Here is a 27021-nt window from a genome sequence, read left to right as displayed (position 1 = left end):
AACTCATTGTCCTCATTTGATATTAAGAAAAGGAATCATTGTCCTCCTTAGTCTCCAATCCTCAAATGAAATGTCCTCCTTTTCAAGTTTTTGATATGGTAACCCTATATATAAATGAATTGAGTAAAGCGTTTACATAGTGAAAATTGTTAGTTGGGAAGTATGTGTTTGACTTATAAAACCTGTCAATTTCGCTTTCATAGCGTCACAATCAGCGATCTTATGATTCGTGAGCGTAAATCACTGATAGAGACGCACTGAAAACAATATAGACAGGTTATATGTGTCAAACACATATTTCACGGCCTCTTCGTGTAGCTTACAAGTACTAACTTTCATTTTAACATCAAATGATGTCATATTTCCGAAAAACAATTTTTTTTATAGCAAGTGAGTGGAAGTAACCCTGAATTAAGGTATTCTGAACTTTTCCTCCTATGCTTTTCCTATCCTTATCCTGCTAATGCTAAGGCTCCAAAATGGCACTAATTTTTCTGTTTTTCTGTTTCTGAACTTTAGAAGTTTTCATAGTTTAAGAATTATGAATGATATCGAGATAGTTGAATTTTGGATAGCAAGATTCATGAAAAGTTACTTATTCAAAACATATAAAAATATTGAAATTTTCGAACTTTGAAATATTTTCACAGTCAATAGTTTGGACCCTGGAAATTTGTCAAGGCTGTTCGACTTGGATAAACATACAAGTGGAATTTTTCATAAAATTTCAATGCGAATAGTGTTCACGCCCAAACGCGAACGATAGTCAGTGACTGTCGTAAGCCCCACCCATTTGTTAAATTTATCTCAACCAACGATCGAGCAAGGCGAAACCAGAAGATGAAGAAGAAGCAGTACGATAGTATATAAGCAGCGAAGCTAGTGGCATTAGGATTACAAGGTGGAATTCTTCACCCACGACATTCCCGGTGAGAAACCATTCAAGGTCGTCATCAGGGGCCTACCAAACTTCGACCCGAAGTTTATCGAAGCTGAAATCAGGGACCGGTACAAGCTGGCCCCAAGTGCCGTCTATCGGATGACAAGAAGAGACGAGAATGTGAAGGCGTATCCGGATTGCCTTTTCCTGGTACACTTCCAGAAGGGAACGGTGACGCTCAACGCGCTGAAAGCCATCCGCTCCATTAATTGCATCATCGTCCGCTGGGAGCCATACCGTGGCGGCCATCGCGATGTGACTCAGTGCCAACGGTGTCTGAACTTTGGACACGGCACCCGCAACTGTAACATTAAGCCACGCTGCGGCAATTGCGCTCAAGACCACGCCACTTCCGACTGCCCTGCGGATGAAGCCGTGGCGTTAAAATGCGCCAACTGTGGTGGTGCTCACCAAGGTTCCGACAGACAGTGCTCCAAACGCGAGGACTTCAAACGCATCCGAAAACAGGCGGCAGTTAACAACCAACCAGGACGCAAGAAGGACAAAGTCCCGGCATTTCGGACGGAGGATTTCCCGCCTCTTCGTGCTCCTCAGCAAAGGCAAGCAAATTCGCGGGTGCATTCCGCTCAAGCAACTTCTGGTGATTCTGCTGGCCAAAGCTCTCCATCCCCCCCTGGATTCTGGAGACAACCACCAGCGCAAAACAACAACCCCGATCTGTTTTCAGCGGATGAACTGGTGGAAATTTTCGTCAACATGACCGGTGCTCTACGTAAGTGCCGCAATAAGCCCGAACAGATCCAAGTGCTCGGTAAGTTCATCATCCAGTATGGCGTCTAAACCGCTAACCATCGCTACTTGGAACGCTTGCTCTGTAAGAGCAAAACAGATTGAGCTTGCCGACTTCCTCCGCAAGCATAGCATCGACGTGGTTCTTCTAACCGAGACCCACCTAAAGTCCGGTGACAGCTTCTGGTTGCCTGACCACAACATTATCCGGCTTGATCGCACCAGCTCCAGGGGGGGTGGTGTAGCCGTCATCGTCAGAAAGGGAATCAAGTTTTGCACTCTGCCCCACATCCGCACTTCTATCATCGAGGCCATTAGTGTGGAGGTGGAATCACCAACTGGAAACATCCGGTTCATCGCTGTTTACTGCCCACGCCAGTGTACCGCAAGCAACGGATTAGGAATCCAATTCAAGAAGGACCTGACCGCCATCACCCGTACTAGCTCCCGATTCATCGTTGGGGGCGACCTGAACGCCCGCCATGAAGCTTGGAGGAACTATCAGAGGAACCGGAACGGATGTCTATTGTTCGACCACGCACAACATGGTCTGTACACTGTGCAATTTCCGGACGAACCAACTTTCATCTCTCCGGCGGGAAATCCCTCCACGCTGGACTTTTTCCTGTCAAACATCGGACTATCCAAGCCGGAGGCGCACAACGATCTCAGCTCCGACCACCAACCGGTGGTGACTGAAGTCGGTGTCAATGTGGTTCCTGCTAGAAGCTGCCTGCGTAAAGACTACCACCATGTCAACTGGGTGCAGTACGGACGAATGGTGGACAGCAACATCGATGAAAATCCACTACTCAACACCGTAGATGACATCGACCGGACGTTGGAAGGGCTCCAACAGGCCATATCCATGGCTGACGAGGCATACGTTCGACAAGTTCCTGTGAGGGGTAAGTTTGTTGCTATTGATTCCCACACCCAATTACTGATTCGGTTGAGAAATGTTCGTAGACGCCAGTTTCAGAGGACTGGAGATCTGGGCAAAAAACGTGAAATGGCCGATCTGAATAGGCAGATTGCTTCCAGAATGGACTCACTCCGAAATGAAAGTTTCGGGCGTGTTGTCCAGAATCTGGATGACCGCTCCAGACCATTCTGGAAGGTAGCCAAGGTCCTGAAAAATCATCCCAAACCCGTTCCACCTCTCAAAGTCGAAAATGATGACGATCGGCTTTTAATTACCCCACAGGAGAAAGCAAATGCGATCGGCAAGCATGTCGCTTCATCGCATTTGCTTGGCTCGACTATCCAAAGTCCGCTCGATGATCAGGTTGCGCAATGCGTTCAAAACCTAGATACCTCCCCTTGTGTCGTGCCTCCGGCGGATATGATTACAGTACAACAAATTTGCTCAGCGCTGAAATGCACCAAGAACATGAAGGCTCCCGGGTTTGACGGTATATTCAACTTGATCTTGAAGAGACTCAGCATGAAAGTGCAGTCTCTTCTAACCGCTATCTTCAACAGATGTTTGGAACTGCACTACTTTCCAAGCATCTGGAAAGTAGCAAAAATCATACCGATCCGCAAACCCGGTAAGGATCCAACATTGTCTTCAAGCTACAGACCCATCAGCCTCCTTTCAGCGCTGAGCAAATTGTTCGAGAAACTCATTCTCAATCGTTTGCTCAAGTTTGTCGAGGAAAGCAACATTCTCCTTCCGGAACAGTTTGGATTCAGAAAGGGGCACTCCACCAATCATCAGCTAGTACGGGTGATGAATAACATCCGAAGTAACAAAGCTGTATCCAAGTCCACAGCCATGGCCTTGTTAGACGTTGAAAAGGCGTTTGACAATGTTTGGCATGATGGACTTGTGTACAAGCTTTGTAACTTCAACTTTCCTTTACATCTTATTAAAATCACCCGTAACTACCTCCGGCAAAGGTCGTTTAAGGTATCGTTGAATGGTTGTCTCTCAGACACGTTTTCGATCCCAGCAGGAGTCCCGCAAGGTAGTCTGCTGGGCCCCTTGCTTTACAGCATTTACACTTCCGACATTCCTCCCCTTGGAGACGGTTGCGTGTTTTTCCTGTTCGCAAATGATACCGCAATAGCCGTCAAAGGAAGGATGCCTCGCGAAATAACGAACAAACTTCAACGATGCCTTAACGCCTTTGCTGATTATGCCACCACGTGGAAAATCAAAATCAATGCCACCAAAACACAAGCGATCATGTTCCTCCATCGGCAATCGCCCAAACTGAAACCGGCTCCATCTTGTACTGTAATCATGGATGGCACAAGGGTTGAGTGGTCTACCGAAGTTACCTATCTCGGGATGTTGTTCGATGAAAAGCTCCTCTTCCGTTCGCATGTAGAGAAAACTGTAGTCAAGTGTTCTACCTTGGTTAGGTGTCTGTATCCGCTGATTTGCCGCAGATCCCGCCTCTCAAGGGTGAACAAACTGGCCGTCTACAAACAAATCATAGCACCTGCGATCCTCTACGCAGCTCCGGTGTGGGAATCATGTGCACAGACTCACAGGAACAAAATCCAGGTCGCTCAGAATAGAGTGCTGAGGATGGTTCTTGATCGTCCTTTCGACACTAGAATAACAAATTTACATGAAGAGGCAGGCATTGCCAAAATAGATTCCAAAACTAACGAAATTAAGACTAAATTTGCACAAAAATGTAATTTATCAGAACATGCTTTGATAAGCAATTTGTATATAGTTGGTTAGGTGTAGATAGTAGTTGTAGGTTAGTTGTAGTTGTAAATAGTAGTTATAAGTAGTCTCCTTTTTCAAATTTTCAAACAAACCAATCCCACCAAGGTGGTCATTCTCTAAAACAGGCCTGATAGGACTAGGAACTGTAATTAATAATAATTGAAATTTCACAGGAACTAAAGTTGAAAAGACGCATCTGTGTCACTTGATAAGTTATACATGTAAACCACACAAATTCAAGAAATATAGATCATTTAAGTCAAAAAGTCAAAGTCAAGGCATTAGGATTAGTATGGTTTTAGTTGTCAAATGTATACAACAAGAGAAAAATAAATAAGTGAAACTATCCTAGTTTTTTTTTACAACATCCTCTGATCCAGCATTGTGTTCAACTGAGGAGGAGCAGTACACCGTTTTTAAATACAGTCCACCGCTGGTTGAGTGCTTGCTGTCGACGGGCTTGCGGAATCCCAACCGTCCTTATCAGGACAAGAAGAGTTTTTCGTTATCCCAAGCGCCTGAGCAGAACACTCATTTTACGAAGACTTCCTGTTTGAGCGGCACCCTTTCCCTTTCCTGTCTTGTCAGGACACGATTAGTTTTGCCGCAAGAGAACTAGGAAGTCCCACCATTCCCTTCATTGGAGTCTGGTACGGCTCCGACAAATAGGGATACTTCTAAAGAATTTCTGAAGAGAACGCATAGATCATTCTAGATAATATTAGTGAAGAATTCCTCAAGTTCTTCGAATTTTTAAAATACTTAGCAGTTTGTGAGACTTATATTTATTAGGGGCTGTGACTTAATCATGGACCCTGAAAGCTATGGACGGTTCAAGATTGGGATATTATTTGAGATATTAAATTTAATTTAATTCATAGATAAACTACTCAAACATCAAATAAGGCACCGGTAATAATATCCCCAACCTTTTCCAATTTCAGAATCATGAAAATTATTGGACGCATGAAATCTTCAGTGTTTTGAAAATATTTAAATGGAGTAGATTATAACAACTCTCTGAAGTTCAAATACAAAAAAAAAATGTTTGGTGGGTGTTTTGAAAAAAATTCTCTTCTTATTCTTCTAGTTTTTTTTAATTCTGTCGCGTTTTGCGGCTCTCAATTTACTGTTATAGATGCACTTCCATAGTTATAAATTGAGAGATTTTTATGCCAGCACCAACTATATGATTTTGAAATAAAACTTTTTTGAAAATTAATTACTATTTTTAATAAATACTTTTGTAGAATAATCTTAGTGTAAATATTTAACACGCTAAGATTATTTTACAGAAGTCAATACATTTTTACTGGGTTTTAGAATTGCTGAAAAAAACTGTAAAATTTAAAATGATCGTTACCCGTAAGGAATCATTTAAATCGACCAAATTTGGTGTTTGTTATTAAATGAGGTTAACAGAACATTTACATTAACGGTAAAAGTTCGAAATAAATATTATATTTTTTGAATTTTTCACAGATTTTTAAACTTTTACCGAACAGTTCCGAAATTCAAAAATAGCAGAGTAGCTAAACGCGAGTGTGTAGGATGCAATAACGATTGAATCATGAATCAAACTGCTTTATAAAAAAAAAACTGACAGTTCACGACTGTAAACTGATATAGAAACCTGTTAAACTTAAACATCATGAAGACTTAAGGTGCTCGCCTAAAACTACAAAAATCAAATCAATCAGAAAAAAAAATCAGCCCACGGTTGTTGCTCTGTTATCACCAGATCAGCTGCAATTACACAGAGAACCAACAGATGATGTTTGGGACTAACATTCATCCTCAATGTGTAAGAACTGGAGATCTAATATTTAGCAATACCAGCGCCGGCCGTGTCCGAATGCAGGTCAACTAGGGAATGGGAAGGAATGTGTTGACGTGGTACTCGCTGTGAAGGAAACCGAGAAATCCTCTGCGCTTCCACGAGAAATCACTGGGATGTTGGATGTGGGGAAAGGTTGCACGCACACGCAGGGATCGTTTTTTGGTAGAGCGATTATAATACACAAACACACACACACGCGCGCGCACTCATCCAATTTCTATTTTTAGATCAGGACCCACACTGTGGTAAGTGATGCGATCGGTGTTAAAGAAGAATTTGTTTTCATTAAAATCTAGTGGGTATAGAATAAGGCAAAGTGAAAAATTGCAAGGAAGGGGACGACGGGCCTGGGATTGAACTCCCGACCTTCTGCTCAGTAAGCAGAAACGGTAACCACTGAGCTACCGAGCCTCGTCAAGTGCTCGCCTAAAACCACAACATTTAAAAAAAAATATTCAAAAGTAGTTTTGTTCGTTCCAACCCAAAGTTTTATCAATGTATTCACAGTATAACCAAGCAGATCGCAGTGAAGAGTGCAATTTATCAAATGTTATTATTAATATATTGCAAAATTGATTTTCGTGTTGTAGCTTTTATAATAGACTTGTTTACATCGAAATTTGAAGGATGTTCGAAATCTTTAAATGCACTTATCTCCGTATATAAAGTAATTGGGTTTATGAACGCTCGAAATCTTGAGTCGTATTTATGTCCCTTTACAAGCTCTTAACCGCCCTAATAAACAAATACCATAAACGAACTGTATCCCGGATGGGTAAACTATCCCACAAATGGTTTGGATGATACCCCGAACACATCGTTAAGCTCTATTTTATGGTTATTTTTATAGGGCGTGGTATTAGGGGTGTTTAGATGTTAGAAACCTTTAAATGCGGTTATTTCCGTAAATAATGCTTTAATCGAGATTTTAGGAGTGTTTAGCTGATCGAAATCACATTTAAGCATAGCCAAACTCTTTTGCTTATTACAGTGCTCCTAGTAGACGTTTTCGGAAGTTTTTTTAGAGGAAATCAGGAAACGCTAACGCCACGTAACGGCGGCCCACTTATCTTTACACAAGTTTCTGACCGAAGTTGAACGTCTGTTCTCTGTGCTACTACGCTACTACTATGAAAAAAAAGTTGGACTTTCTGCTGTTGCATTTTTTATGCGGGTAAATATGTTTACATAATTACACACTTAGAAATATCTTCTTTTACATGAGACGTTATCCATTTTGAGCGCAAATCCTGAAACGTACTCGACGAATAGAACGTTTGATTGAATTGATTTTCTCGTTTCTTTCAACTGATTCTTATGGCAAAGGGGCATGTATCGGTCTCAGGGAACCGAAATTTACATTACTTTTTCGTATTGTGTATACTCGAAGACGTTACGTCTACCGTAGGAAGGATTTAATGCTATTCTACTCCTGACGTACTCTAAAAAAAGACCACATGTCGGATCGAAGTGTTTAAACACTTGATTTTTCATATGTACAATCACATTTATTTTAAGTGTATTTCACCATGGCTCAATGTGTTCTACACGTTGATTTCTAGTGTTTGAAACTTTGAAATGTTGATAATCTTTTTCTATTAATTTAAGTGTATTGCACATTGAATCACACTACTGTTCAAAACAGATGGATTTTCAGTGTTTTGTATTTCAATACGAAGTGAATTGCTTGTTCTGCAAGGTAAACATCGAAAACATGAGTTGTGACTGCATCCTTATCAACCAGCCTCATACATGAGAACAACCGTGGCCCATGTTGTTAAAGAGGGTTTTTAATTGGGGAAGTCACCGTTAGTGGCGCCTAAGTCAAATAGAAATCTTTACACAAGTTTTCACAGAAATTTAGTTCGAGCCTCAATGTCTGTTCTCTGTGCTATAGGTATTGTGGTCCAATTAATCATGTTTTGTTGTTTTTGGCATCATCCACATCCAGAGGGCCAGTCACTTCGAATGTATGGGAATGGTAGGAAACCATTTGAAAATGCATGGAAATTTTCAGTTTTTATTCATTATCCACTTTATGGGCAGTTTTAGATGCACAAAAATTGCACGACCCAACAAACATTGACAGTTGAATAAGAGCTTATTCGCGCAAAATTATGCTTCTTCAGCTAAAACATAGCTTATTCAGCTTTTAATCAGCTCAAATTGTTTGTTGGGGAGTACATTACTATGGTGATAAGGTAAACACTCGTTTATTTGTTTCCTTCTGTGAAAGCATGTTTAGTCACAAATCGTGGATTTTCTGATATTCTCCATACTGCAAAAATGACTTTCCTACCACTGAAGGGGCGACATCTCTCGGATCTTCAGTATAGCTACTACTCAAATCATATAATTAATTGAAAGCTATTGAATATTTTTGGAATCGATCAACTGGCTCCGGAGATATGGCCGGAACAAGTTCCAGGGTATATGGAACATGGACCTAATTTTGACATGGAAGGAATAAAACCTATTCCAAATTCGATAACAAGATCAATAACAAAATTGAGTGCCTTGGACCACACTGGCCACTTCCGGGCATGTTCTGGGTGCCCCCGGAGAATTTAGGGGCTTAAAATGACAGAATATCAGAACTTAATTCCGGTTTTATAGTTCTTTTTCTCCTAGGAGTTTTTTTTTCGGAAATAAGTTACAGTTAGCAATTTTTAGTTTGTTAACATTTTATTTCAAGTTAATTCACACACAGAAGGTGTATGAGAAGTGCTTAATGTAAATTCATATTAACAGATTCTTTCGACGCTTTTGTGGTAGTTCAGAAATCGGTGGTTACCCTTTCAGCCAACCTGACGATGGAATTCCTCCTTTAAATTTACGCCCAACGCAAGGTCTTTAGCAGCTTCCAAGATCTTGTTGGTCGTCTTGGGACTGCCAGAAGCAGCGCGTTTTCGAAATATTGTACCTTTTCTGTGCCTGATACGCGGTAAGTGATTTATTTCTTACTAAAAGAACAGCACCTTGAAGATTTTCGACCGTATAACTCTTTTCTTTAGCCATTTTTTCAATCGAAGAAACTGATCACTCAGCCAAAACGAAATCGAATTTCAAATCAGCTGCGCATGAAGGATGTAAACAAACCGAAGCGCACCTAGCGGCCGTCTTAGGAAACACATAGGTCCAACCATCATCATGCGTAGGTCAAACCATGATCATATTTATCTATTCGAATTTCGTCAATTATTCAAACATTTTAGTGAAACCAATGGATAAATGGCGTACTAAAGTGTTGTTTACACCTTGAAGCAGTATTTTTCTGCATGAAAATAAAAATAAATGTAAAAAATATTCCTTTTTTGTATGTTTGAAAGTAAGGCATGATGACGAGCTAATGCGTGAAAAGTGAACTGTTTTGAAAATACATTGAAACTCAATTGTTTTGAAGTTTTTTTTTTTCTTCAATAAAACACCCATGCAAATTGAAGAAAAAGAGTTTTTATGATATAAAAGTGATCTTTGAAACAAAAAATTAGCGAAGATTGATTAAACTAGCGATTCAAAAAATAGGTCCAACCATCATCAGTTTTTGGATAGGTCCAACCAGAATCAATTACTCTACTGGTTTGCATAAAACATATTCAGAGTGTGTAATGTTTCACCGCACAGCTCAGATTCTACAGAGTGGTAATTGGAAGATTTGTTAAGTAGTATTCATCTCGTGATGATTTTATACGAACATCAAAATCATTTTGGATAAACTTGCTTGAACGCTACAGTCCATTGTAAGATCTGCCATTACATTTGTTGTACAAAACGTATACAGAGGATGTAAGAAATCTACAATTACATTTGATGTTCCTGTAATTTGTTTTGTGTGCATCATACAACTAAATAAATTTAACGGAACATATCGGTAATTCGGATCACTAAACACAATTGTTTAAAATAACGATTCGTAATTCATTATGTACCGTCACTAGACAACATATAAAGCTTGATAAATAGAATGCAAATCAATTCGTTCCTTGTCAGTATCCATTTCACCATTCAAACCACGATCCTTCTCATTCAGGCAGTCCTAATTTTGAGTACTACAGATATTTGGCCGATAGTTCCTCCACCAGCTTAATGTATGCCTCCTTGGCTGCGTCCTGGCTGGTGCCCTTCTTGTCTGTCCACACTTGCCACTTGGCTTTTCCCTTCAGGTCGAACATACCGGGCTTATCGGTGGTGTTATCTCCCACGGAGGCCTGCTTGAACAGCGCATACAACTCCAGCAGCTCCTGATCCGTGGGCCGTTTCGTGAAGGTCTTCGTCTTTTCGGCGGCTTCGTTGAATTGCTGCAATAGCGAATGTGGATTGAAATTAGGAAATTTTGATTTATTTTTAAAGATAATTTATCGTGAAAACGATCGAAGTGATTTATCATGATGAGTTTGTTATCAGTGTACGGGAATAACATTTGTAATTGAACAGAGTGATGCAACAATCGGTGCCGGTCTCAAACTTGCTTATCAGTCTATTAACTTTATACTCAACGATGCCGGTCTCTTATCGGCCTGGAGTTTTGAAAGAAGTAATATACTCAAAGGTTAAAACGAATCGCACCCATCACGCCACATTGAGGTGAATTGGAAGTCAATCAACTTTTGTTTTCCGATTTCAAGGGTGACTAACTGCATTAAAATAGATGTATCACCTTTGCCTGTTCTACGCTGAGCAAACTAATTTAGAGAGTAGGGGTACGCTCCTGTCTGAGTCAATTCCACGTTTTTGTAATTGGTCTTCATTTCTTTTTAGAAATCATTGTTTTACGAGATTGTGATCAAATCGCTCCGAGCTGTTTGAGGAGCTTTGAGTTAGACTTGCTATGTCTATCACAGGGAACATCGATTCGTGCTGAAGATCCAGTTATGTTTACAGTGCTCCCAACAAACATTGAATGTTGAATAAGAGCTTTTTCAGGCAAAAATAAGCTTCTTCAGCTAAAACATGACCTTTTCAGCTGTTAACCAACTCAAATTGTTTGGTGGGCTGGTAATATTAATGGGCTCATCATGATTTTATTTTCTCTCAATTTTGAAATGTTGGTTGCTGGTCTAATTTTTATTTATTGACCATAGCATCACTTTAACACTCTTGGGTTATTCATGACTTGAGAGGTATGGAAGCTAAACTTAAGAGATAGGTACCTAGCGCTTTAGTGAATATGTTCAATATTTATTCTGTAAGTTGCTATGGATTTTTTCAGTCGTGACATTGAAGAAGTCGGCAGATTGTAGACGAAATACGCGTATCTGTTAAGGATATGCAATTAACGTAGTGGAATTAAATGGAAATTACTAGTCCTTATCTCTTTGTTTATACAAGTATTCTAGTTTAGACACCCACATTCATCAGGATTCGACAATTCTGTCAATTTGCGTATCAATTGAAAAATTAAGCATATTGGTAGCTCAGTCGGGAATATTTTAGCTCATTTGGTCATAACAGATCAACGTTATAACATTTAAAAGTTATCAATTTTGTTATAAGATTGGCCTGTGCTGCTAATATATCGAAAAACACTGTAATTTATAATGAATGTCGTTATTTGACGATAGATAGAATGGTTAATAGGGTGTTTCATTTTGAAAAAAGTGATGAATTTTTGATAGGCCACCCTCCAGTTCGATTCATAGCCCCAAAATATGAACCTGTGCAAAAAATGGTAAAGATTGATGAAGGTTTAGAGGTCGCGCCAATGATTTGGATTTTGTATGGAGATTTTGGTGAATTAGTATGGGAAATTATTGATTTTCGTTTACATTGCTCTAACTTTGGTTGTAGTTGTCCAAACGTTGAAAAAAAAATATGTGGTTGTCATGACAATGATCAACAAGCCTGTTGTTGTTGCGATGAAATTGGCGTTGTTGCCTTGTACATATTCATCTGTCAATTTACCCTATTTTGCCATTTTTTCACATTTTTATAATTCTTGATACGCTGCAAAACTGAGCGTAGCAACTGTAGGCTTTTTGTTTATTGCCATAGCAATAACATACTAAATTTTTTCGACATTTGGACAAGTAGAAGCAAAGTTATAGCGATATAAGCGATTTTTTAAATTCTTCCATAGTAATTCCCATACAAATTTCAAATCATTGGCGCGACCTCTAAACCTTCATCAATCTTTACCAATTTTTGCACAGGTTCATATTTTGGGGCTATGAATCGAACTGGAGGGTGGCCCATCAGAAATTCATCACTTTTTTCAGAATGAAGCACCCTAATGGTTAATTACCTGATCCAGAGACATTTTGGAGGGCTTTGGTGTATTACGACCGGGATCTGAAAATTAGATAACATAATAAGTAGGGTAAATCTGTAACTATCGTAGATGTGTAAGACTTGGAATTCTCTATCTCTTACTTAAGTCAGTTAGTTTGTTATAAACAATACGTGATTCTCAAGGTATTACCAGATATTTCAATAATTCTCATGTTCCCCGTTCTTGAACATGGTCATCTCGTGCCCTTAGGAACAATTTCCACATGATTCAAGGTTGACTAACTACTGGTAAATGATAAATATGTGAACTTACACACATATATTATCTTCAACACGACAACGAAGGCAAATCGATTAGTAAAACCTCTTCAAAATATCCATAGCAGCGCAGTTTACTACAGTTAATCTAAACATATACTGTACGCGTTAGTTATATCTCCGTGGTCGGCAAAAAGGTTAACCATCATTGGCGCACTTTACCTTGGGTAAACAAACACATTCGTGCATATTAATAGCACTCTATTATATGTATTCACGTTATTCCCCCTCCACCAGCCTCCTGAATCAATTTTCCGATTGCCTATCTACGTCGGCCCCATCTTGCCATGGGAAGAAACGCGAAAATACATCATTATCAGTCACCAGATCGCGTTTATGAGTGGTCTCGTAAGGGGAAAAACTGCCATCATCTATCCATTTAGCTATTCTCAGTCCCATTTTTGCTATCTCTCACTATTATGAACCGACCGACCGATGCCCTTAGAGATTAAATCAAATCGCTTATCGACGCGGCGATATTAGACAGGTAAGTAACATACTGATATGGGAATAAATTAGGTATTCTGGTCATAACCACCCCGGCACACCTGGCAACGGAGACTCCGTCCATAAAATGTATATACTCGTCCGTATCAAAGTTCTGCCGCCATTTACGGAAACCTTTGATTCGATTCGACTGTAATCATACGGTTCGCTTTTTGGTGAATTAAGCTATGGCAAACATACGTTTGAATAAAAAATAAAAACGCTCCATAAAAAACATCCAAGTGATCCATAAAACCCCGATGAAAATCCCTAAAAAAGTGAGAATGATCCATAAAAATATCAATATGATCCATATTTTATGTAAAATTTGCAACACAATTGTAAAAATGTACCGCTAAATTTCTAAAGAATAGGCATTGAAATTGTATGAATTACCCATAAGCATTGCAAATAGACCGTTCAACCATGAACCATAAACTAATAAATTTGAGCCACAGAAATTCACGTTTGAGCTCTAAAAAACATAGGCGTGATCCGTATATTAGACGTACATATTATTTAGGTCTTGGGCACTATTTTTTAAATTTGATCCATAAACCAACACACTTAGAAATACCTAATTTTACACGTGAAAGAATCCATCTTTGACATAAAGGATGAGACGTAAACAAACATGTCGTGTAAAATTAAGTGCTCTGAGACTGAAAAGTTTGAAAGTACGTTTGATTGAAGTGAATTTCGCGTCTATTATGACTCAATTTTGTGTCAAAATGGCCGCTCGTATGTGTCAGTCGGAGCACCTAAATTTATATCAATTTTTCTAAGTGTGTAGCTACTTAGATTTATTGTCCTGTCCGCGTTTTTTTAGGTAGAGATGCGGAGCGACGGGCAAGCGTCTAGAACTAGCTTCCAAAAGAAGCTTCTATAAAAATCTTCTTAAGAAGCTTCCTAAGAATCTATTAGAAGCTTCTATTAGAAGCTTATTTAAGAAGCATATTCTAGACGCTCACCCATCGGTCCGCTACTCTGACAAAAAAAACTACAAGGAACAGCTCTATGGGATTGTACGCTATGGTGACGTAAGACTACGTGGTCTTACATAATAAATCTTATATGTTAACTGCAGCAGGAGCTTGTGTTTTGTATAGGAATTGGAATTTTAGCGCGGTTCTCTCTGTTTATACTCTTTAGTATGACGTGCTTGACATAGATGGTGCACAGCGACTCACGAAGAGCTACTGATTTCGATCAATAGCGGTGCGGCTTCTTCCTCTTTCTATGGATGCTCATGTGGGCTGCAGATCGCTGCTTGCTGACAGCCTTTAGTTGTGTACTGGAGAGCAATGTTCAACGCCACGCGCCGAAAGCACTGCCGCTGCTGCTGATGATGATGAAGACGACCGGACACCACCACACACGGTGATTGGAACTGAATCCGATCAGCGGTTGAGGACAGCCTTGATAGCAAGCTGCTTGCGGGGAGCCTTTCGTTGTGTACTGAATACTCACCGTTTGGTGAGACCGGATTGAATTCAACTTCGAAATCTGCGTTAGGGAAATTGCACATTTGTGCAATTTTCAATAGTTACATTTTGAAAAATGATAAAGTCTTAATTTTAACAGATGCGTAGGAATATTGTTGATCGATTGGTGATAAAATTATTGAAATTGGTCCAGGAGCAGCTAAGCTATTAACGTTCAAAATCTTTCATAATTTCGTTACATGTTCCATTTTCGGTTTTCACAAAGTGTACCCCCATATATAAATCACAAACGTAGTCCTACGTAAAAAAACACAAAAATATATGTATATTGTATCATACCTAGGGTAAGTGTACCAGTTATAGCTAAACGATCGTATTATGGTGTGTTCCAATTATGACCTATGAGAATTTAATAGGCATAATTGGAACACATCATAACAGTATCGTATGGCCATAACTGGTATACCTACCCTATATTTTTAAGCGTGCAAACTTGATTTTCTACGGATCGACTTCATTAGTTTATGGTTCATTGTTGAAAGCTTTATGGTGAGATAGGGAAACATCCTAGTCAACAATTTGATGCTTAACAAGTGTTGTTTAATCGATTTTACTTCCGCCTTAGTTTGAATAATTGTTGTACATAGACCACGTTAACCTTTGTTCAGCTTTTAAACATCTAAATCTGGTGATTTTAATCAGCCGAAAGCTAACAGTTCTATACATTATAAGCTTTTTACTGCATTAAGTAACAGTCTTTTCCAACCCTTGTTCAGCCTTCTAGTTTTATTTCGATGGTTATGTGGAAGCTTTTTTAGTGCCATAATTGAGTTATATTTTTGGAATGCTGTCTGAAAATTCAGTGCAATATAGCAGTCAAAACACAGAAATACAAATGTTATTTCTTCCAATGTCGTTGCAGCCCACTTCTACCTGGAGATATTCCTAAAAAGCTCCTCTACATTGTCTCTACTGCTGCCGCTGCTTGGGATTAAAAAGGTAGATAGTGAATTTAGAAGAACTAAAATGCTGGAAATGTAATGAGTGACACTGATTACATTTAACAAATCAGGCTTTAAAAATATGCGTATTGCATTGTTGATTTGTGGAGTATTGATAAGCTAAAATAAGGCTTGTTCTATGTTTAGATCAGCTAACTTATTGAGGTTGAATTATGGGGATACAATTAGCTTCATGCACTACTAATCAGCTTTATGCAACTTAAATCAACAAATAATCAGCCCATGTTCTTACTGTTCAACTTCAATTGTTACTTGGGATGGAGTAGGGTTCATATTGATCGGGAAGCAGATGAAGTGTGTTATGCGTTGGAGACCGGTAAGCGTCCGCATCTGTGTTTTAAGGATACGTGGAAAATTCTTCACCTACAGCCTGATCAACATCTATGCGCCAAATAACGATAAATCCGATGACGTGAAGGACGCGTTTTATGACAGTCTCGAACTTATGATGAGTGCCCAAAACACGACGTAAAGATTGTAATCGGAGATGCAAATGCGCAGGTCGGGAGGGAAGATTTCTTTCATCCAATCATTGACATCCAAATGGCGAAACGTGCACTCAGATCGATCACATGTTGATGGATGGCCGGCACTTCTCAGATGTTATCGATGTAAGGACTTTCAGGGGGCCTAACATTGACTCAGATCATTATCTTGTTGTCGACCGTTACGAATTTAACGAACCGGAGATCGGTGCGTTCCAATATCCATCGCTTGTCAGCAGAAGGTGTTGCTGCAGAGTATCACCAGAAGCTTGATGAGCGGATTAGCGAGGACCTCAACAATGTGTGGAACACAATCCACGGAGTGGTGAACACAACAGCACAAGAAGTGATAGGTACAGCTCAAAGACGACCACGTAATGGATGGTTTTATGAAGAGTGCCAGAGTTTGACGGATGAGAAGAATATTGCCAGAAGCCGGATGTTAGTGTCTGGTACCCGGTTGAACAGAGAGCGGTACAAGGTAGCAGCAGGGCAGCTAACCCAACGCAGAACGAAAAGGCAATACAAAGAACGCGTGATTGCTGAGGCGCAAGAAAGTATGAAGTAGAACGATATGCGAAGGTTCTACGCGACTGACAATGGTGTGCTTAGTAAAACAGCGCCATGTGCAATGGCCTTGAAGGGAATTTGCTGACAGATTGCTGTCAGGTGGAAGGAACACTTTGAGACATTGTTGAATGGGGAGAGTGAAGGAGTATCAAGAAACAGAGTAAACATCGCAGACGACGATCAAGCTGTGGAGCCTCCAACGCTAGAGCAGAGAACTGCCTGTCTCATTTTCCCATTATTCTAAAAGGGCCAAAAGGGCACAGACTAGAGTGCGCCAATATATCTCTTCTGAATTCGGCGTACAACATAGTGTCACGCGTTCTGTTTAACAGATTGAGACCGCTTGAGGAGTCCTTCGTCGGCGAATACCAGGCTGGTTTCGTGAGGGCCGATCAACGGCGGATCAAATTCCCTGCGTCAAATCCTTGATAAAATCCGGGAGTACAACGTGCAGACTCACCATCTGTTTATTGATTTCAAAGCAGTGAAGAGAAATGGGCTTTGGCAGATTATGCTAGAACATGGCTTTCCGGCGAAACTGATTAGACTGATTCGCGCAACGCTGGATGGACCAAATCAAGTGTTCGGGTTGCGGATGAGATTTCGACCTCGTTCGTGACCTTAGATGGATTAAAGCAGGGCGATGCACTTTCAAACATACTATTCAACATTGTTCTTGAAGGAGCGATTAGGAGAGCTGGTGTGCAGATGAACGGTACCATCGTCAAATGATCGCACATGCTCCTTGTCTTTGCGGACGACATCGATATCATCGGAATTGACCGTAGAGCAGTGGAAGGGGCCTTTGTGCCTTTTAAGAGGGAGACGGCGAGGATTGGGCTCACGATAAGTTCTACCAAAACGAAGTACATGGTAGCCGGTAGACAGCGTGGCATTCTTTCCCCACGAACGAAACTGAGCATCAATAATTCCTCTAATCTGTATGAAATGATCCAAAAATCAATTTCTACCTTTACCTCAACACATATTAAAAAAAGCAAAGTGTCTATCACCTAGTCGATCATCCAAAACAAATGTCACTTCGACAATCACGTTCTGAGACCAATGCCATATGTTGAGCAAACCAAGCTAGCAGTATCCAGCCTGTGGTATTAAAAAATGACCATACACCTATAACCCCCCCGGACAGTTTTGTTTTCGGTAACCACCCAACATTGCTCCTAACCAATCAAACGTAATTATTGCCTTCTCACACACTGACGTGACGAAGATGGGCCTTCAATTGAATCGATAAACCGCACAAGAAAAAGTGCTGCATTATTAATAATCCTGACGTCTGCATGGGGGCATGGCTCAGCATTAACGGGGTTAAGTAAATAGCTGAAATTATGTCTGTTGCTGCCGGCTGACCTGAGCCGAAACCTTGGCGCGTCATTGAAAATCGCAAACAGAAAATCGGTAAGTACCGCGTGCGTGCAACAGTGCTAAGGGACCATCCATAAATGACGTAGCCCTCTCCCCTCGTAGCGTACATTGCTATACCTATTAGATGGACGGTCACAACTTCTCAAATCCTACGTCCCCCGCCCCTCAAATGTTACGTCATTTATGCATGTTTCCTAAGCACTAAACTGAGTAAAACAGCCCTGCCATCGGAATTATCCGACCATAAGAAGTTCGTTTCGTACCAATTGAGAGCTCAGGATTGATTTCTACCAGTTGAGGGTAGATAGCCTTGATAGACTCTGCTCCAGGTCGGTTCGGTTTAGAGACGATTAGAATACTTAATTTATGACTGTGCACCGCATGGCGTTGATATCGTCAATAAACGTTTTTTTTTTGCACCGGTGTAACGGTTGGTCCGTTGTAGCACGTAAGAGACGCAGCGAGTTAGAGAATGATAGAAATAGCTAAATAAGTTGGAAATTGCAGTTTCGCTTCGCAGTCCGTATGAGCTTCATAGTTGTGTGATCCTGTGGTCAATAATGGTGGGTATTTTTAGCTTTCAGGGAAATTATAAAGGAGAGAGGTACTACGCGAGCAAAGCTGGGGATCAAATTGACATCAACATTTGTTGTTCAGATGTAACTTATTTGAATGCTCCAGTTGATCTAATTTTGGATGACTCAACGGTTAACACAGCAAAAAAAAAGAGCAAAATATTACACTGTTGAATCAAACAGAAAACTAATCCTGCTTTAAATGATATCAATTTGATTAGCGATTTTCCATTCATAATATTTAACTGCATACCCGTGCAAAGTCGGTTAACAAAATGAAAGCAAATCGATACTAAAGTTTGCAGTTCCTATCATAATAAAAACTCATTTTGCTTTCAATTGTCGCGACACTAGTCTGATATTATATTGGACTTTAATTATGCAGTCAGGAGCTTTTTAAGTGAAAGCAAATTGACTTCAAGTTCTGCTGTTAACGTCTTGTTGAAAATTTAGTTAAAGTTCATCGGTCGTTGAGCTAACAATTATTGTTAATTTGATTTGTTTAACATATTTCTGGTCATTCGTGACTTGTCCGGGGTGAGATTTGAACTCAGCCTAAGGAAATCAAAGGATTTGTTAACTGGACGAGGGTTCGTGGATTTGCCAGTTCCTTGTCACGTGATTACAGATGGCCATCTGGTCATTTTGTCTTTCAAAGGTTTTCAATGAAGTTGATTAACCCTGCTGCAACGAACCATCAGGCAGAACTTTACAACCGGTAATCCTTGACTGATGGTGGGTTTCATTCACATCACATCACATCACTGATTGAATTAGAATTTATCCACAATTTAGCCTAAGCATTCATGATGAATGCTCTACGATTCAATTTGATCACCATTTGGTCAGGTCACATTCAACTTTTATTCGATCTGTGTGATTAAATATTATTGTCGCCTTATTGGTGGTCGCATTGCAACTGTCGATGGGATGCTGGATGCGGTCTGATAGATAAGTTTATCAGTAAATTCTGAAGAAACATTTTAGCAGTGACCGTTGGATATGTCAAATGCCACCGTTAGTCCTACTCATCCTACAATGGCCATCGTCCGACACCTAAAGGGTGTCCACAGTTAAATTGCATCACTTTCAAAAAGCTGTTATATTTTGCCTTTTGGGTTAATTTTAATTAAATTTTGGGTGAGATGGCCTCAGCATGTATTGTTTACACTGCGTGAGTTTCATTGGGAATTTTCTAGTAGCTTTGAAAGGCAGTGTGCTTTCGCGGATGGAATTGTGTTTTTTTCGATCGCTATTTTTTCGTTGACTTCTGTCACTTTTTTCAAATATTTTTGCATTTTTTTATAAATATCTAAAGCTATATAGTAGGAAATTAGTGCCTTTGAATAGAACTTTTGATGTGTGCTGCTGCAAAAAAAAAGCATCTACAAGCAAGAGGAGGAGGACCAATGCGACCATAATGTCTTGTCATGACAGGATCTATAGACGCATAATTTGGTGAGATCTTTTCATATTATTTTACTGACAATGCATATTCCCAATCGTGTTTTACATCATGCTTTATTAAATACGCGCTGGATTCAAAGCATTGATCTGAATCTGAAAGTGTGATTGCAGTTCCATTAGCCATGTGATATCGGAACTGTAGACATGTGGAGCTTATGGCTTCTGAAAGTGACTTCGGAATTGGTATGAATTATCAAACATTTTAAAATGGGTTTCTGGATCAACAGTAGAACTAGTACCTTCTAATTCCCGGACTAAAGCTGCTTTCAGTTATCTCTAGTATGATAATTTCACACACTTGCAAGAAATGTTGCATACAATATTTTGAATGTTAACTTGTAAGCTACGTGACGCTCCTGATGTATGTTTCATAGTGATAGAAATTCACATTACTTTTTTCAATTGTGTAGGCTAAGAACCATTTTCAACTAACTTTGCCAAATTCGAGAACGGTTACTCTCAAGGAAATGATCAAAATGTGTTTTGAAATAAAATTCAGCATGAGACGTTTTTATTGCATTACACTAAATTCTGTAACGCGATTTTTTTTGTCTCTATTTTTAATCGTGTAATCTCAAATTACTTCCAAGTGTAATGCAACATGTTTCAAAACATAAAAAAAAACAAGAATAATATGATGGAATTAAAAAATGTGTACCCATCCTGCATAAGGGCAAAATAAATTTTACTTTTTATGACTAGTGACAAGACTCGGGTAGTGACCACCGCCGTTATGCATTTCTATATTGTATATTTCAAATCAAAAATATTGTTTATGTTCATAGATTTCACATAATCCTTTTCCATTTGTCCTTCTCCTTTTCCTTTCCCTCTTCTCTTTTCAGAAAGCGAGTAATGGCGCTATAGCCATAAGTCATAAAAGGCTAGGACAAGAGTTAGTGCTCATGCCCCAACCGTCAGAATAAAATGGAGCATCACTTAACCTTTCTAGCTTTGATGCTTCCAACGACCAACCAATAATATAATTACCAAAATCGGAACGTACGGTACGAGATGTCCACGTTTCATCCATTTATTGGATTCTGAAGCATCGTGTTTACATCTTCGATTTAAACAGGCCCGATGTTTTCTGAATCATCTTGCCCCTTAAATGCTGCACAGTAGGCCTGGCCGTGTGTGACGCATCTTCGATGTGAAACATATATCAAATAGAAATGAAAAATGATGTAGGTATATATATCATTTTTCAGGATGCTTTCAAGAACTGGCTGTGTTGGTGTTAGATTAGATTAGATTAGATTAGAAATTTCTAGTAGTTTTGAAAATTGAGTCGAAGAAACAGCGCGTGCTCGAGAAATTGTGCACACTCACTTCAACAACCCACATCTTTCGCACCACGCCATCGGAAATATGTTGGGAATCCAACAATGTACTGCTTCTCGTGTTATAAAACGTTCCGGAGAACGTTTAACCACCGACGAACCGACGTGACAGCTTGAAGAAACTACATTCAAATTCTTGCCCCAAACGCCATATTTAAAATGCGTTAAATATTACCGCCATCTACTCATCAGATCGCGTCATATAATGAACAAGAACACGAACACGCGTAAAATGTTGAGTTGAGGTGTTGAGTCTCACCTCGTTTGACAGATCTGATCACCCGTTTGATAGATCGAATCGCTCATTTGAAAAATCGAATTGGGGACAAACGAAATGCTCCAGTGGCTTGTCAGTTCGTCGGTGGTTTAACCATAGAGGTAACTCTAAGACCAGAAGGTCCCGAAGAAACGAGCTCATTTTTTTGGCTCAGCTCTGGTACTATCTTCGGTCCCAAGCTAATCGATGCACCTCTCGAAACATAGGAAAATCCACGCACCCCTCATTTTATCTGTCAAACTTTCATAACGAATCAAAACAAACATAGTGTAGTACTGGAATTTATACTAGAATGATGAGATGAACCAGCCTAAGGCTGAAAGTCTCGTTACTAAAGGAAAACAAAATACTAGAAAGGGGTACATTAATCGATTTGCTTGGGATCAATAGGCTAGTCAAGTAGTGAGCCAATTTTAAATCGTTAGTTTCGTATTGATTGTTGGTTTAAAGGCTTTCGCACTATGCATAAGTTTCCGGGTTTTTTGACAGATAATACATGGGCTAACTGTCAAAAACCTGAAAACTTATCCATTGTGCGCCGGCTTTAACTGTCGATCGGAAGCAAGTAAGTGCAAGAAAAAGTGTTCCATACCAAGCAGGAGAAAATAACTAATTAATACCTAATTTTGACATGGTATTGACCAGCATGACATAAGGGCTAACCACCAAAGAATAATACCAAAAAATTACATGCAAAATACTTTGAACATAACAAAAATTGATATTTGGATACCAACAATATACCTGTGTGGTATTGTTTTGGTATTGCATTATCATAATTTGGTATTTGAATGGTATTGTGGGAACATTTTTTTGGTAGGGAAAATGGCTCTAATGTTGGCCTATGGATCTAAGATTGGGTCCATCGCTAAAAATCTGCTATTTATCAATTTTATCTAGATGAACGCGTTATTGGGACGGTACTAATGGATATTTTTGGTCACTATTGAAAATTTAGTCGATTGCTGAATTTATGTAGGGGCATATAGGAATTAATTAGGGGCATATAGGCTGACATTACATCCATTTCCCCTGTTATTTTTTTGGTATTTTACCTCAGGCTCATCTGTACCAATTTAAGGTATGGATATATTCGTTCTTGCTCGGGAAGCGAGTGGTTGCTGCCTTCATTCGCAAACCCAAGTTTCGTGCAGAAAGCCAAGAAACGAACAGGACTACGTTCACTCAAGGTTCAGAAAGCACCAAACCGCAATGAACGACATAATAGGACAGCTAGAACGCTGCGAACTTCAAACAAATTCCGGGAAACCACCATAATAAAAAATACCATAAACGAACGATAACCCAAATAACAGAACGATTCCACAAATGGTTTGGATGATACCCCGAACACGTCGTTAAACAAAATAACCATAAAAATTTTATTAGGGCAGAATGTAACTGCGAAAGACAAGTTCGATGTTTCAGAGTCCCCCAGGAAACAGCAAGTGTCGAAGTTCCCCAAGAAATTCATGATTTGACAGGCGATTTGTTGGGCGGAAAACGGGGCAAGCCTTTTATTACAACTACAACCTTTAATGGCCAAATGGTACAAGACGAACGAGGTCAATTTTGTTCCGAAGAATCTCAATCCGTCAAACACACCGGAGTTGCGGCCGATCGAAAGATACCGGGCTATAATGAAGCACGATCTATGTAAGCATCCTAAAGTTGTCACTACGGAGCAGGAAATCATGGAAAAAAATTTCGATTCAACCGTTGTACAAAACCTTATGAATGGAATTCCCAAGCAGGAGAAAATACCCAAATTCGCGTATGAAAATGACATAACTGGCAACCTAAATATGGTATTGACGAGGCTGGCATAAGAGGTAAAATACCAAAAATAATACCTCTAAAATGTTCTACGAATACCCGAGCAGGAACCGATAGCTAATCGATATCAAATGAATACCTTAATGTGGTATGATATCCGATTTTGGTATGCTTGTGGTCTAAAACCTTGTTTTGATATTATTCAGTTATCGAAATATTTTGTAAAATGTCAACTGAATACCAAAATAACAAAATGTGATCTTTCAGTTTTGAAGGGTGTCTTTAAATCTTTAAATTTTATTTGCCTTGCTTTTAATATTCCTTTGGAAAATTTTGAATTTAACATTAACTTTCTTCACAAAACTGAAGACTGTGTTCTTAATTTTACAAACAATGCTCTTATACCCAACCGCGAAATGTAAAATTCTATTACAGATCTGCATGAAAAGTATGCAGAGTTTGCAATGTTTCGTGACATGAACAGCTTCTGTTATGTGGTCACTGTTTGCCCCGTAACGTGGGTAGATCACCTTTTCGTGGTACGTGGTAAGATCTACCACCGATTCCTAGTCATGACTACTTCAAACTAGGGGAACAGGATTTTTCAGTAATCCAAGGAACACATCTTAGTCCTTGTTGATAGTGACAAGACTCGGCTTTGTCTTGGATGATCTTGAAACAAGAAAAAAATAAGATGGTCTTCATCTATGTTATTCCTAATCTTCTATTCGTTGTTCTCTAGTTTGAAGTGGTTAAGACTAGGGTTCTGATGCATGGTCATTATGTGTGTCATTCCTTAATTTTGTTGCTAAGGAATCCAATTTTGACTGACAAAGGGGCGCGCCTTTGGAGGGTGTTTCAACACTCCGAAGGGTATAAATAGCGGAACCTTTCAATTAGAGTCGGATCCTTGCGATAAATGTGAGAATGACAACTGTAAAAAATCGAATACTTCATCGTTTCTCAATAGTGATGGAGTAATACGACATGCACTAAACTAAGGACACGGGATATACTACAATAGATCAAATTACTGATCGCAGTGGTGTTAAGTCCCGAACAGAGGAAAAACAAAATGTGGTCACCGGTAGGTTTTTAAAATAATTTTGAATTTTTATGTAAGCTTATTTTTCGAATAAATTTTATTTCCCCAAATCCCCAAATACATTGCGTCTAAAAAATTATCTCGTGAAGGTTTTATAACATACATGCATTTTGTAAAAACTTTGTAATACGCTGCAGCCCATTCCAAGAACTCTCAATTCATTTGTTGTATGACACCTCAATTGATTAACCATCTGACTTCAACATATTCATGGAATGCTTCTATCATCGATTTCACTTCAGTAAGCAACAGGTCCTTTGTATATCTGTGGCAATCGCAATCCACATTAGCGCTCACAGTAACAAGTCTTAAGGTGACCGCTGTTCATCGCATCGGGGAGGTAGTTATCACTCCACTTCACCAACTTTGCTCGTATGGCTTGCGCATATTTATTGCCTGCTTAAATTATCAGTCCCACTTGAATGTTGATTACGGCGAAGTAACTCGCAGCCGTACTTGCTGGGACGGACAACCGGTGCTCAGACAGGCTTCACTTAGTCGCCGTCATTTACCGAGCTACATTTTAGTTATTGGAGTTGATTGACCCTGCTTTTCCTGGACGTAAGACTAGAACTGCTTCATTTTTATTATGCTTGTCACGCAGAAGGATTTTGAACTTTCACCTTAATCCAAAAAAAAAAAACAATATTGGTATCGATTGAACACACATTTGCCAAAGCACATCAATCGTTCCGAAAAAAGACACACCATACTATTTGGTTCCACTTCTGTTCGGCTCATGCGGCATCAACATCATCAACTCAGCTGCCCAGTTTCCCACGACTGTTTGAATTTCTAATTGATTTATAATGTACACAGCACTAATTAATACACTCGAACTCGATTTTGTTTTTACGCGAATTTTTATTTCACTCGTTTTTTAACCGTGGGATCACAAACTCCCACCAAATTCAGAACAATTTGCTTTAAAAAAAACATTGTGGTATTGAATAGTATTGTACTCATTCTGCACGAGGGTAATCGTGAAAATGTAAAATGCATACATAAGGAATGGAGTGCATTCCATTATTTTTAGGAGACACTTTCAAGCCTTGCACCATAGGTGCTTAGAACTTTGCATTGTTACTTAATACTAAATCGACTGATGTGGAGCCAGAATGGAATGATAACGTACCTCTTCACTGACCGGTGGACTAAGTTGAACTGAACTGTGCGGAGCGATAGATAGTACAGCGACTGTGGGTCCGCCAAAAAAAACTGATTCCACATACGCGCACATGCTGACAGCGTAAAGCCATGCACTCGACCCATGTAGATACGATGAATGTGAACAAACGTATGAGTCAAGATTTTTGTTATCAGCAGTTGATCCTCTCCCTAATCGTACTTGCTCTCGCTCTGGTTTTGTTGTTATTGTTTTTTTTTAGTATATGACTGTGAATGTTGGTTCAGTTGTCACATTAGTTCATTATGTTATATTAGTTGCTCATTCACACTTTGATCCTTTGTAAGTCACTTATTACATTATTAGTCTATCATAGTGAAAGTCCAGGATAAGACAGGAGCGAATTTACACTGCATTGGAAACCTACACTCATGAAATATCCATTAGATTTTCATATAACTTTCTTGTGATCTCATAATTGGAAATACCACCACAAAATCACATGAACCTTATTTGTTTAATGAAATTTATGTGGATTATCACATGGAACTGTTATGTGAATCACAGATAAAAATCATTAATTTTGATATGGTAGAAATATCACCTGCGTTCCCAATGGAAACTATAAGTAAACTTTTATCAGTTTATACCTATAAGCCAAAAGCTATTCCAATCAAACTGTAAAAATGCACTAGATTGTTCGATTGGAATAGCTTTTTTTAAATTGGATGGTGAGAATCGTCCATACTTTTACTAGAGGGCTTTAAAGGAAATATATAAAAATTTATTATGCTCATCCTTTTCGGTAATTCTGGCAACTGAAACAAGCTGGGATGAAAGCGTTCGAGGTGAAGAAATTTTTGGAAGTGCATTTAATGTATTCAGAGACGACAGGAATTTTCATGCGTCTCAGAAGAAGTCTGGCGGCGGAGTCCTCATAACCAGTGTTAGGAAAATATCAAAAGATCAAATCTCACCAATGAGAATAATCTCATTTGAGTGTCGCAAACAAAAATCAACAAGCAGACAACAGCGGATGATATTGAAAGCTGTGATACGGTTGCTCTGATATCATGCTAACAAAACTCACCAGCTACAATTCTCACCAAACTGTGGTGAGTTTGAGCTTCAAGTTTTTTGATGTACACTGGTAGCAGTAACTTCGTGTCTGCCGTGGACATATGCGATCA

At 39.4% G+C, this 27021-nt stretch overlaps 1 protein-coding gene across 1 annotated transcript; it reads right to left on the bottom strand.

The window, feature by feature from the left end:
• Positions 1-10116: 10116 nt before the first annotated feature.
• On the bottom strand, positions 10117-25858 carry LOC135714522 (acyl-CoA-binding protein homolog). The gene is made up of 3 exons (XM_065237906.1): positions 25841-25858; positions 12464-12510; positions 10117-10520 (listed from the first exon to the last, which is right to left on the bottom strand). The coding sequence occupies exons 2-3, from the start codon at positions 12476-12478 to the stop codon at positions 10272-10274; spliced, it is 264 nt and encodes an 87-aa protein (XP_065093978.1). The 5' UTR covers positions 12479-12510; positions 25841-25858; the 3' UTR covers positions 10117-10271.
• Between the last annotated feature and the right edge of the window lie 1163 nt (positions 25859-27021).

The sequence above is a fragment of the Ochlerotatus camptorhynchus genome, unplaced genomic scaffold (genome assembly GCF_037179485.1).
Source record: "Ochlerotatus camptorhynchus isolate MF236.1 unplaced genomic scaffold, CSIRO-AGI_Acam_v1.1 ptg000658l, whole genome shotgun sequence".
NCBI classification, from domain to species: Eukaryota; Metazoa; Arthropoda; class Insecta; order Diptera; family Culicidae; genus Ochlerotatus; species Ochlerotatus camptorhynchus.
This window is presented reverse-complemented; position numbering and strand designations above follow the sequence as displayed.